Genomic DNA, 13,064 nt, shown 5'->3' on the forward strand with positions numbered 1-13,064 from the left:
AGCAAGGGTAACTGCGTCACATTTCAGGGAGGTCAGTCATGTTGCTCCAATCAAAGCAGAAAACCTGACAAAGACTCATCCGAGGAACACCACAAACTGAACACATGAAGAGGGGTCTGCAAATGCAATCAAGTGCTTTAAAGGATTATGCCGTTTTACAAAAAAGTGAACTTAGCCACGTGAGGGCTATTTCATCCAGATGCACCGTGGTTGGGGGCATCACCTGATGGGCATGGTATATGACCCTATCAAGAGACCATCATTTGGGTTTGTTGAAATTAAATGCCCAAATATACAAAGTTACATAGATTGCAAGTTCCAGAAATCAAGCGCTCAGTGATATGACCACTCGGGAGTGTTTACTTTGCCTCGGACTGCTACGTCAACAAGACCCAGCGGCCTACAAAGCAGCGAAGCAGAGTGGCAAGAGAGAGGTGTGACCGGAGGAGGAAGCGAGGTTGTTGGGCCGGGCTAACCGCTAGGCTAAAGGCTAAACCCTTCAAAACGCCTCTCCCATCCCTTTTCCTCTCCAACGTTCGCTCTCTGGACAATAAACTGGACCATTTACAACTGGAACTAACATCGAACCGCGAGATGACGAACTGCTGCGCTATAATTCTGACAAAGACATGGTTAAACTTATCCATCCCGGCTGACGCTCAAGGAAACTGTGCGGGTCAGATGTATCGACATTTCGTTCTGTATACACGTCTACACAAATGACAAAGTATATCTGAATCTGAATCTGTGTGCATAAGCTGAAAGAAAGCCATTGCCATTATTGGTAAGTCCAGGGGCAGTTTCTGATTACAGGACTTGAATGGTGTAACTTTGCCAATGAAGACATTCTTGAGCAGCGCATTCACAGAGACAATGCTGTGTTGCATTGTATGAAACAAAAAGTTTATCTGTTTTTCTTGTACACACATATGTCAAAATACCTTTCAATGTGCAAATAAGTTGACATGGATCAAATTTCAATGCAATACTTTTATTAATGAAAAGGTCAACGAGCTGCAGGAAAGCTATGCGTGTAATTTAAAGAAAGTAAAAACATAACAGGTGAGTTATCAGGAGTCAAATATCTGTACACATTTGTGGGCATTGGCTATCAGGTCCGAGCTTTTAATACGTCGTCTACACACTCGAGAGCTACTTTTATCAACTAAGTAGTTTCTTCAATTATTTATGACCCACCGTTTTCGTAATTCGTTCTGTGGAAACGTATGTAAGCTTAGGACCGAATTACAAGTAGCAGATGCTGTACATTGAGGTACACAGCAGTGTTGGCTGGCCGAACTGTCCCCCCGTTTTTGAAAACAAACATTTGTGCGTTTACAAGTCATTCTGACCTTCGGTGGGCATAAGTAGAGTTGAAATTAATTGCAAATAAGGTCCAAAAACAAATCTGTATTCGGCTTTGGTGGGTTTGTTGCTAGCACAACATTGAGACCAGCGGTGACCGGAAACTTCCAACCATCCTGAGATTTTTTCCGGAAATACGTCATCGTCTCTCTTGCATAGAGCCTATTGCCAAACGAACCGAAATTCCGAAATTTCCAAACCGAACAAAGATTTTGAAATCTGAACAAAGCAAACGTTAGGTTTTAATAAACAAATGAATAAAAACAAAATATCTTTTTTTTCTATCTAGAAAAAGTTGTCAGCCACCCGGGCAGAGGCGTTGTGCAAGTTGTATGCCTGACGTAAAAAATGCACGCCCCGAGTGTCCGGGCAGACGTTGTTTCAAACAATGCTAATACTAACTTTTGAAATTTACTAATGACTAAAACCCGGCCTCTTTGATCACACGGAAAAACATTCAACATTCCGTGGAGAGCACAATGTCAAGTGTCACAGAAGGAGACAGAAGGAGACGTTTCCCTGTTATGCTTTTTGGTCCCACAAAGATGATTTCAAAATTATCTAAAGGGCCTGAACTATGCATTGAAGGGTTCTATAAATTATTATATGGTTGAGAAAGTCAATGAAAAGCTTCAGCATCAGGCAAAAATATATAGGTCACAATGTAACGTAATAAACCTCATCTTGTTATCATCACCATCTCAAACAACAAGCTATCGGATCAGCATAGTTTATGCACTGCAGGGTAAGAAATGTGATTTACCTTCAACTAATTAACCTAATTTGATGTGACTTGTAAAACAGGCTTTGTTATTGCTTCTAGCTTTTATTAATCTAAACCAAGCTTAAAACTCTGTGTTAGCCTAACTATATTTTTTTACTCATAGATTACCAAAAAACAAAACATAACAGGCCACTGAATTCCCAGTAAACTAAGAGACGTGATGTAATGTAGAACGCAGCCAAGAGCTAACGTTATCTTACGTCAGCCAAACGTTCGTGATTTTAAAGTTATAAATAATTTTCTATTTCTCTCCACTAAAGTGACAATTTTTGCCTTAAATACTATGCTGAAATACCTTAGAACAGATGTAGACATCCTTAATAACATTATCAACGTTGAGTTCGTGCTGCGGACGATCACATACCGATAACTTAATTAAAACAGACACAATTTAGATGTGGCTAGGAAAAGGGTTGAAAATACAAACCATCAGCCAGGCTCTCAGGATAACTTTTATCAGATTTGCATGCACCCCATGCACATCGTTTGACCATTTTGAAGTTTAAAATGTAAGAAAAAAACACCCAAAAATGAAAGAAAACCGAGTAACAACAATGCATTTCTATTGGGTTGGCTACACACACTGTGATTGGCTCATCACGTTTGAAGGCGGGGCTTAGCCATTGTTCAATTGTTCTTTATGAAGATCCAATTCTTGAAAGACTTACCTATAGAACTCTTCTTTTCCCGCCGTTCTATCTGTGCTTGGAATTAGCCATCCTCCGTCCGCGAGTTGAACGCAGCCTTCGTCTAGAAAAGCTTCATATTTGTAGAAAAGCTCAAGTTGAAAGCGAAAAGCCTCGGCCGTCTCGCTGGTGATGTTGAAAACGTGCCTGTGCACTCCATATTTGTACAGCTGTGAAGAAAAAAAAAAAACAAGAAGCAAACTCAAAAGTGACAGTGTGTAAAATTTCACCACGAGATGTCGTATCTTAGAATGGAAATTAAGTGAGCAAATTTGAAAAAGACTCACTACAGAAGCCAAGAGAGTGACACTTGGCAAAATTCCTAGGCCTACTTCCAGATTTCAATGGGTGAGCAATGATTAAATTCAGCCACAGCTTAAAATAATTGTTGGAAGCAAAAACTAATGAGAGAGCGTGCCGATACACCCACAGCAGCTGAAAAGTAGTTGGTTAGAGCTGATGTAAACAGCTAAAATCACTGGCTAGCAGAAGCTTCTAGATATGCCAGGAAAGACTTCATGAAAAAAGCAGATTCTACAGCTGTCAAGATGCGGAATCACAGAAATTAGCCACATTAGTGGCTAGAAATTGAAAAAGTTGAAAGAGAAGCGGAAGATCAAACCGGCGCCGCCACGAGCGGCTGCCTTTCCAGCAGCTCCCTGCTATCTTGCACTTTTTGTGATTTATTGTTTTTATTGTCTGCTTCCATCTTGTGTTTTTCGTCCCGTTTGACAACTACACTTTGGATTACTTTCTATCCTATGGACATGGGTTTTAACTCACAAAAAAAATGTGTTTATTCGAGGAATCTACTCCTTGCCCTGAAGAATTTTCATGCCGGCGTGTAGAGGGGGCCCTATCGTGGATGCAGAGCCGGTGCTACTACCACTCGGGAGTGTTAATTTTCGGACCTAGCGGCATTATAAGTCTTCTGTACTTTCTGTAATCACGGTAGATGTGAACTCTCTACCAAATAAGACCGACCAACTGGCTGTGTCTGTGAAAACCATAAAGGCACACAGGGAGTGCAGTTGCTGTGTTTTACGGAAATGTGGCTCACGTCAAGCATCCCGGACGCTAACATGGAGCCACCCGGACCGGAGCTAACCGGCTCCAGCGCTGTTGGACAGAGACACGAAAGCCTGCGGGAAACGGAGAGGAGGTGGACAAGGTAACACGAGGTGGTGTATCCCTGGGCACAAAGATTTCCATCTGCCGCAGGGACGTCGAACTTTTGGACTAGCGTGTGACGTCATCCACTCCGCTAAACTACAACAAGCACCCCGAGGGCATCATGTTAATCTGTTTATAAACAACAAGGGAGACTGCTGGAAGTGTGAATTTCCCTACGGGAATGAATAAAGTATCTATCTATTTATCTAAGATGCCTGAATGGCGGACCTCTGTGACCAGCAAATTTTGGGTTTAGCTGTGGAAGGCACGCAACAATGAAGGACAAAGCAAACTCAATTTACACAGTGCAGCTAACTACGACAGATAGTTCTATAGGGCTATAGCCTTCATCAAGTGGTTAACTTGATTGGTTAGAGAAGGAAACAGTGGGGGGAAAAAAGTGCATGATGCCTGAATCACAGAACCCATCGACCAATTGTGGAAGGTGAGTGACACTGACGAACCAAGCAGGAGAAGCTAACAATAACAATTGCAAGTAATGGTGAGCCATAGCCTGCATCTAAGTGGCTAACACGAAAGGCTGGATAAGGAACTGTGGAAAGAAAAGTGGAAGATTCCAGAATCACAGGACTCAGCAACGTTCTCTTGCAACAGTGGAAGGCAAGTGACACTGAAAGACGGAGCAGGAGCAGCTAACAATAACCATAGCAGAGAGCCACATGAGGGGCTACAGAAGGTAACAATGGGGAAATAAGTGGAAGATGTTTGGCTATTCAAAGATTGTATAAATAACCTGTTTCTGGCTGTACTTGAAAGGGACTCTGTTAGCCACTGCTTCCTTCAAACAAATCCTCTTAGTTCCTGAAGTTTTAGCTCGAAACAAGCTTCCTGGCTGGGGTTGTTTCGTCTGTCGCGTTTTCTTCCTTATCCTAATGTCTTGTGCTAGCTTGACATTTTCTAGCCCTGCTTACACAAGAAGCAACCAATTACTTTTACAATCAAATATCAAAAAGATCCATCATGCCTACCTTGAGTCCAATTTTTGTCAATGGGAGAGCATGGACTGGAGACCTGGCTAAAGTCTGAGGTGCTCATCTGAGCATCCTCCTCCTTTTGATTCATTTTGTTAGTGTCCTCCAAGTTTTTCATGGAGCTCCGTTCAGATTTTGAATGTCTTTTGAATGGCGGAACAAAATTGGACACTGGAATTGTTTTTGTTGGGCTTCTTGGATGTCCCTCTGTCTTCTTAAAAAATGGAAGGAGGGAATTAAACCCCATTGTAGAAGCCTCTTGGTTTGTCCTCTGTGATGCATTCGCCTCAACATAACCGACACCATCACTGTTAATGAAATAAACGGGTATCATGTGTGTGATAAGCCGTTAAACTCGACAGATGCTCACCTGCGGGGCCGAGTGAGGTTTGGGCAAAGGAAGGTGGTGTATTTAAATGCAGCTCTGTCCTTGATAACACCTGGGTAAATATACAATAAAAAAGACACGATACAAAACAGATCCTTCTGACAGAACGATTATCAGGATCGTAGTCTGTATAATGTGTTAATTAAGGAATATTGATTGGCGTGATTGATTAAGCAAGTGCGTGTTCGCGTGAGATTCGACAGGGGAGAGGCTATTAGCCACTGGAAGTCACGCCAAATACACTCAGTGTAGCTACTGTACACCTAAAATAAAAATGATAAAAAATTTGAGTAGCTATTTGAGATTTGATGGCACCCTGGATAAAACTTATTAGCATACACATCTTATGTTAGTGTCTTACCTTTGCCATAATAAGGTGCCTCTAAACGTCAGTGAGCAAGACGTACCAGTAACCCAACCAGCTACGAAATACTGGTAAACATCCAGACTTTTATAAACTCTTATATCAACAATGGTGTATGGGGATACTCCATCTATAATATAATTGTACCGATCGTGTGAACCTAAGTCAGACAGACTGGATGATTTGTATAATAGGTGAATATGACAGGAGGAAGAAAGTATCTACTGATAAAAGGAGCCATAGGTTCCCAAAACCCTGCTAATGAGGAGCATAAACCCTTCAAACTTTTGAACAAGTAGTATCAGCTATTTAATATTATATTGTGGCTAAAAAGGAATCATTATCGGCTCTAAAAGAGACGATCAATGTTGTCAATAAATACCATTTAGCCAAGACAAATTAAGGGTGCAGTTACCATCAGATGAAGTTGTTTGCGGGGAGAGCCTCAATCCTCCAGAACTGTTAGTAAATCTGTCAAATTGCTCCACAAGTCTTCTTTTCGAAGGGTGTAAGTCTGAAAAACGAGATGTGAATTAATGAACTGATGTTTCAAGGTAAAACAAGAAATATCTGCTCTCTACCAATGAAGTCTCCTGCTGCTCTTTTTCCATGCCCAAAGTCTTTTTTGGGCGTGACAGAAAAGCCAGAAAGGGACTCATCCTCTAGTAAAGCTTTTGTGCAGTCCAGCGCCTCCTTTGCCACGAACAACTGCTGCGTTTCCGTACAGTGGTTCAAATCGAAAGATTGTAGGTTGACGATTGTGCGGTCCTTGTATTTTTCATGGTCGTCGCATTTATAATCTAACGAGTATTTGCTATGACTGAGAGGATGACCATATACATTTTGTACATTTTTCTGTAGACCTTCATTGAAGCCAATGTCCTCAATTAGAGATTTAGCTTTTTGGTAGGAAATTGACACAGGCTTCCCTCTGGCGTTATTAAAGCCACAATGACTTCTTGTTACAATGTGGGGATTATTTTCTTTGGTTTGAGCTGCAGATGCCGGACGCTTTGCATCTGTGTTTGTTATATTTTTATATAGTACATATTTTGCTCTCGCAATCGCACCGTCAGACAAGAGGATGTTTTTGCCACTAGCCGTGCTGAATGTAAAACTGCAAGATGGAGTATTTTCTGTGGTGGCTTCATGGCTGGTGTTGAAGGTGAATTGCTTGTTTTCACTCTCGACATCACAAAGGAGAGCTTTAGCCTTGGTCATCGCTTCATCAGAAACAGAAACGTTCTTCCCACTGGCAGTACAGAAGCCGCCACTATTCAGGGAGGAAGAATGGGTATCCAGAGATGAAAAGACTCTGCTTTTAGGGAAATCTGAGTTTATATTACCCTTGAATGCTGCATAATTGTTTGTTCCAACTTGGATTTCGGACTGTGCTGCACTGGCTTGAACAGCAGTCTTTTCGTTAATTCTCTCCATCTTGTATGTATCATTTGGTCTCAGATTCTCTTTTAGGGACCAACAATCCATGTTTTCTTTGCTCTTATTATTTCCTTGTGTTAGGTCTTCGAGCATTCCACGTGAACATTCTGAAGTGGAGCAGTTTCTGTCCATTAGAGCAGCTGGAAGAGACTCATATTGCTCAGTCGCTGACAAAAATATACAATTTGATACTGATAAACAAGATGAATGTTTATGGACCGAATCACAATCATCAAACAAAAACTTTGCTTTCCTAAGAGAAGCAGAAGAAACCGCAACTGTTTTCCCACCGGCTGTTTGGAATCTAACTGGCCTAAGACACTCATCTGATGATGCTCTTTTTGTGCTCCAGTCATTCTTGTGGTCTTCAAAAAGATCTTCATCCGTTACCGTAGCTACAGAACAAGATGAATTACGTTTTACTGAATCATCTAGCAAAAACTTTGCTTTCTTGAGAGCATCGCAGGAAACAGCAACCTTTTTCCCGCCAGCTGTTTGAAATCCAAGTGACCTGAGACGCTCAACTGATGAAGTTTTTTGGTTCAAGTAATTTTTGTGGTTTTCCTCAAAAAGATATTCATCGGTTGCCATAGCTACCCGGATGCTCCGGGCAGTGGATGGAGGTCCAGTGTCTTCCATATTGGTATGATAAATATTTTGACTCTGTAAACATCCATCCAACTTCTCTTTGATCAAAGTATTTTGATGTATAGTGGTATCTACATTCACAGATTGACGATCAGAAGTGGAGGATCGATTGTCCGGGAATATCCGAATAGTAGACCGCTCACTTTTTTCTCCCACTGAATATTTCTCATCAGAAGCAGAATCAAGCAAAGATTTTGCTTTCTTAAGTGCTGCATAAGAAACAACAACCTGTTTGCCCCCTGCTGTCAGGAACCTGCCCGAATAAAGGTAAACAGGTCTGCCTTTTTTATCACACTCATTTTTCCAGTTTTCTTGCAAAAGATATTTGGCTTTCGCCATGGCCGGAGCGAGACCTGAAGTCTTTTTTCCACTGGCTGGACAAAATCCAAAATTCAAAGATCGATTTTCTCGAACATCCAGGTTCCCGTGATAGCCATTTTTATTTTCCACAAAATGTAATTTGGGAACATCCAGTTTTGCAATGGTTTCCGGTTGCGCTGCATGAGCCTTCAAAGCAGGATTCGCTGAGTCACAATATCCAAGCAAGAAATTTTCACTCTTCACATTTGAGCTGAGGTCTTCTAAGAGTAGTTGGGCTTTTTTCAAAGCTTCAGCTGAGGAGTATATCTTCCCCTTGGTGGTAGAGAATCCATTGGGACCAACAAATACAAATTGATTTCCATTTTCCACTAGATCCTTAATATCCTCACTTAAAGCATTTCCTCTTTGTGCATTATCTACCTGCCCATCAGGAGCAGAAAGGTTCCCCAAAGCAGAGACTGAGTTCTCTGAAATCACTCCAGGCTGGAGATCATATTCTCTGGCTGTTGGAGAATTAATTGGACTATCCCTAACTTTTGAGCAATCATCAAGCAAGAGTTTTGCACTTTTTCCATTTGAGCTGAGGTTTTTTTTATGGTCTCCTTCGGAAACATACAATTTATTCGCCTTTGCATTAGAGAATCCATTGACAAACAGCGAAGTAGAATCAAAAGAGGAAGATGGAGATTCATCTTTTCCCAAATTATCATTTGGTGCATTCATATTTTCTACACGATAGTTTCGGCCACCCTTATTATCTTCATTTGAAGAATTTCCTCCTTTGGCATTATCCACCTTAACACCAGGATCACTTTTGTTCTGCAAATTGGATTCAAAATTGTCCAAAACAGAGTTGTCTGATAATCCAAGTTGGAGATTATCTTCGCTGGTTGGTGGACAATACGGTAAATTGTCCTCAATTTTTGAGCAATCATTAAGCAAGAGTTTAGCTTTCTTAAGAGCAGAAATGGAAACAGCAACTTGTTGTTTCCCTTTTGCCGTCTGGAAGCCACATTGAAGTATTAAGGAGCTCCCTTGTTTTTTTTCTACAGCTGGATTATCCCCTTGGTCTTTAAGACTACCTTTTTCTGCACAGCTGCCCATGTAGCTACAGATGGATGATGTTGAATTCCCGAGCGGCTCAATCTCTTTAGGTGTTTCAAGGGTGCAGTCTTTGAAAACAGCATTTGCTTTTTGCATTGCTCGAGGTGAAATGAAAAAACTATTTCCACTGGCCGTCTGAAAGTCGCATTGAGGTGTGAAGACAGTTACGTTCCTGGAGGTTCCTGGAGTTACTTGGTTTGGTTTGACAAACAAAGAATCGCCTTGAAGCGGCTCCAGAACACCATCCTCTAGATCCTTAAACAGGTGTCTGGGTTTTTTAAAATATTTTGGGGAAACTTTCATGCTTTCTTGAGCTGGTTGAAGTATTTCAGTGAATGATTCTTCTAGCAAGGGTTTTCTACCCACAATGGGCCCTTCTAGATTGGAAGAGGTCTTTTTTTTGTACGGCTCTGCACAAAAGCTGTCGTCAAAATTGATTCCTGACAACAAGTTACGGTCAGTGTCTGCTTTTGGCAAAGGAGCATCTTTTTTAGGAAATTGTTTCAAATTAATTGTTTTAAACTGCGTGAATTCAAACTGGCTTCCTTCTTCCAGGAGAGTGCACAACTCTTTTACTTCTGCTTTCTGAGACGCCCTCAACTGGCAATTAGGCAGTTGTACATCAGTCTCAAACGTTAAATCATCTTCTTTCAAAGATTCAGAAGTATTTATAGAGATGCAGTTGTGGGAAAAAGACGACAAGAGAGGCTTATCCTCTTCTAGAACTCTGTTGTATTTGATGGCTTGATCACTTCGACAATTGCACGTTGCCTCAGGTTGAACTTCTTCCCTTTGGGCCTCAGGTTGAGCAACTTTCAATGCAGCAGGACTTTCCTTCAGAGATGAACCACAAGGGACTGGACCCGTTTTACGTGGTCCACAAGACTGGTATATTTGACTAAAGTCTTGCGCAAAAGCTCGACACAGCTGTGACATGTCCAAATCCTGCGAGCTCTCATTGAGAGAGTGTGGTGGCTTTTCTTTTGTGGCGTTGTTCTGTTGGGGAAAATACTTCTTTCTTTTGCTGGCATTATTAAGTTTTGGTAGGTTATGATCTGAAATTAAAAGCAAAATACAATTATTGTGATGTCAGGGGCAATGCATGCACAGTATTCCCTCAAATTTTGTGGTTAATCTGTTCCATAACCACCCGTATTAAGTGAATTTCCTCAAAGTACGAAAAATATACTGTATTTTCCAGCCTCTTAAACTGCACCAGACATGAAACGTATAATAAAGAAGGACAAAAAAAACACAAGTTGCAGTGGAGTACAATTTGCATTTAAGAGGGAAGGAATATATTTAAAAATAATACAAATAATAATTTCAAAAAATTATAAAATAAGCCAGTCAATTGTATAAGTTTCCATTTATAGTCCAAAAAATATATGTATACTGTACAATACATATTGTGAATGTATATTAAAGCATAACACTATGAATGAATGAACTTTTATTTCGAACATAACATAACAAAGCAAAAACAAAACAACAAATCAAAAAAATAAATCACACAAACAATGTTATTGTACTTGTTCAAAAGGGAGTAGGAAGAAGCATATGTTTATTAAATCCTACCCCCAGACTCCATTAACAATTGCATCCCACATCTAGATCCCCTGTGTATTTACATGTAAAAAGCTAGCTTATGACTGTGCATATTTACATTGGCTCTGTGGATACACAGTCTCTTCATTATCATCATTATCATCATCACCATCACTACTTCCATCACTTATTTTACATTCATCATGATCATTATTGCCATTTCCATACATTTTCAGAATATTGTATAATTAAGTCAAGTCAAGTCATTTTTATCTGTATAGCCCTAAATAACAAAGAGTCTCAAAGGGCTTCACAGATTATTACACTATACTACACAGACTATTTTTCAGCCGACGAGAAGAGCAGGTTATTCATATGCTATGGAGTAGAAGTGAGTTTTAAGTTTAGATTTAAACATTTCCACTGAGGTTGCAGATCGGATGTCAGGGGGAAGAGCATTCCAGAGCACCGGTGCCCGGATGGAGAACGCTCTCAAACCAACAGAACACTTCTTTGCTCTTGTGATCACCAGAAGACCGGCACTCTCAGATCGTAGGCTTCGGACCGGGACATAAGGGCAAATCAGGGGCGGCAGTAGCACAGGAGGTAGAGCGATCGTTTTAGGATTAAGGGATCCCAGTTCAAATCCCGGCTTGCCCGTGTTACATGCCGAAGTGTCCTTGGGTAAGACACTGAAAACCCCAATACCCCCAATAAGCAGGTTAGCGCCTTACATGGCTGCACAGATCACAACCGCTATTGGGAAATGTGAAGCACAATGTAAGGCGCTTTGGGAAGTCATTGACTTGAAAAGCGCTATATAAATGCAGATCATTTCATTTCATCAGATCTGAAAGATAAGAGGGAGCAAGTCCATGTATGATTTTGTATAATACTAAGAGAACCTTGAAATCACATGTGAGGCTAACTGGGAGCCAATGCAGGTTTGCCAAAATCGGTGTTATGTGATCGTACTTTTTTGTCCTAGTTAAAAGCCTCGCTGCAGCATTTTGTACCAGCTGAAGCGACTTGATTCTAGACTTCGGGAGACCAGAGAGTAGTGCATTACAGTAATTGAGACGGGAGGTAACAAATGCATGAATTATAATTTCCGCATCCGACTGAGACAGTATTGAACGGATTTTAGCAATGTTATGAAGATGGAAGAAAGCGGTTCTAGTAATTTTCTTTACATGCGTTTCAAAGGATAGATCAGGGTCATTTTTAACTGAGTCACTCTGTGTGATATGACATTTGTCAATGTTCACAGCAGTTTTTGAGAATGAGTCACGGCATTTAGATGGACCAATGACTAACATTTCGGTCTTTTCAGAGCTAAGACGCAAGAAATTGAGTGACATCCACTCTTTTATCTCAATGAGGCAGGCTTCCAAATTTCCACAGTTTAGTGTGGGAGATTCCTCCAAAAGAAGATATAGTTGAGTGTCGTCTGCGTAGCAGTGGAGGCTGATATTGTACTTGCGAATAATATCAACTAATGGAAGCATGTAAATGTTGAAAAGTAGGGGGCCAAGCAATGAACCCTGCGGAACAAGGGCTCAGATGTCATTTCACCATATTTAACACAGAGCATCCTATCTGAGAGGTAGGATCTGAACCACGAGAGGACGGTTCCTGAGAGACCAATCCAACCGTTCTAGTAGGAAATTGTGGTGCACTGTGTCAAAAGCAGCACTAAGATCCAGCAGCAGCAAAAGTGATGAAGCGCCAGAATCCATTGCCAGTAGGAGATCATTTGTTACCTTGATCAGAGCTGTCTCAGTAGAGTGGTTAGCCCTGTATCCCGATTGCGTGGATTCAAAAAGGTTATTTTCGGATATGAAATCATTCAGCAGCTGCGCCACTACTTTTTCAAGTACTTTAGAGAGGAAAGGTAGGTTTGACACAGGTCTATAATTACTTAAGATTTCTGGATCAAGGTTGGGTCGTTTCAGTGTGGGTTTAATAACGGCGGACTTAAAAGCTGCTGGAACTACACCTGAGGAGAGTGATATGTTTATAATATTTAGAACTGAAGGTCCAAAGACGCCAAAAAGCCTTTTAATAAGTGAAACTGGGAGCGGGTCGAACTGGCAAGTTGTCGGTTTGGCCGCATTCACCACCGGTTTGAGATCATCAAGTGACAGTTCACTAAAACCGGACAATTTCCCAGGACAGCCACCCTGTCGTGCATCTGTAGATTTCAGCCCTTTAATATGTGTGGTATTAATAATTTCTTTAGCAATTTCTT

At 41.0% G+C, this 13,064-nt stretch overlaps 1 protein-coding gene across 4 annotated transcripts in view; it reads right to left on the minus strand.

The window, feature by feature from the left end:
* brca2 (BRCA2 DNA repair associated) overlaps window positions 1-13,064 on the minus strand; it is a 91,926-nt gene that overhangs the window by 33,059 nt on the left and 45,803 nt on the right. For 3 of the 4 annotated variants that reach the window (XM_088345742.1, XM_088345740.1, XM_088345744.1), the window contains exons 10-15: window positions 6,334-10,320; window positions 6,168-6,266; window positions 5,371-5,440; window positions 4,998-5,308; window positions 4,763-4,935; window positions 2,818-3,005 (exon numbers count right to left, since the gene is read on the minus strand). In XM_088345742.1, coding sequence (XP_088201868.1) covers window positions 2,818-3,005; window positions 4,763-4,935; window positions 4,998-5,308; window positions 5,371-5,440; window positions 6,168-6,266; window positions 6,334-10,320 — 4,828 coding nt within the window. The remainder of the gene's footprint in view (window positions 1-2,817; window positions 3,006-4,762; window positions 4,936-4,997; window positions 5,309-5,370; window positions 5,441-6,167; window positions 6,267-6,333; window positions 10,321-13,064) is intronic. The other variant, XM_088345741.1, reaches the window with a different exon arrangement.

The sequence above is a fragment of the Urocampus carinirostris genome, chromosome 10 (genome assembly GCF_059441175.1).
Source record: "Urocampus carinirostris isolate Australia breed hairy pipefish chromosome 10, RoL_Ucar_1.0, whole genome shotgun sequence".
NCBI classification, from domain to species: domain Eukaryota; kingdom Metazoa; phylum Chordata; class Actinopteri; order Syngnathiformes; family Syngnathidae; genus Urocampus; species Urocampus carinirostris.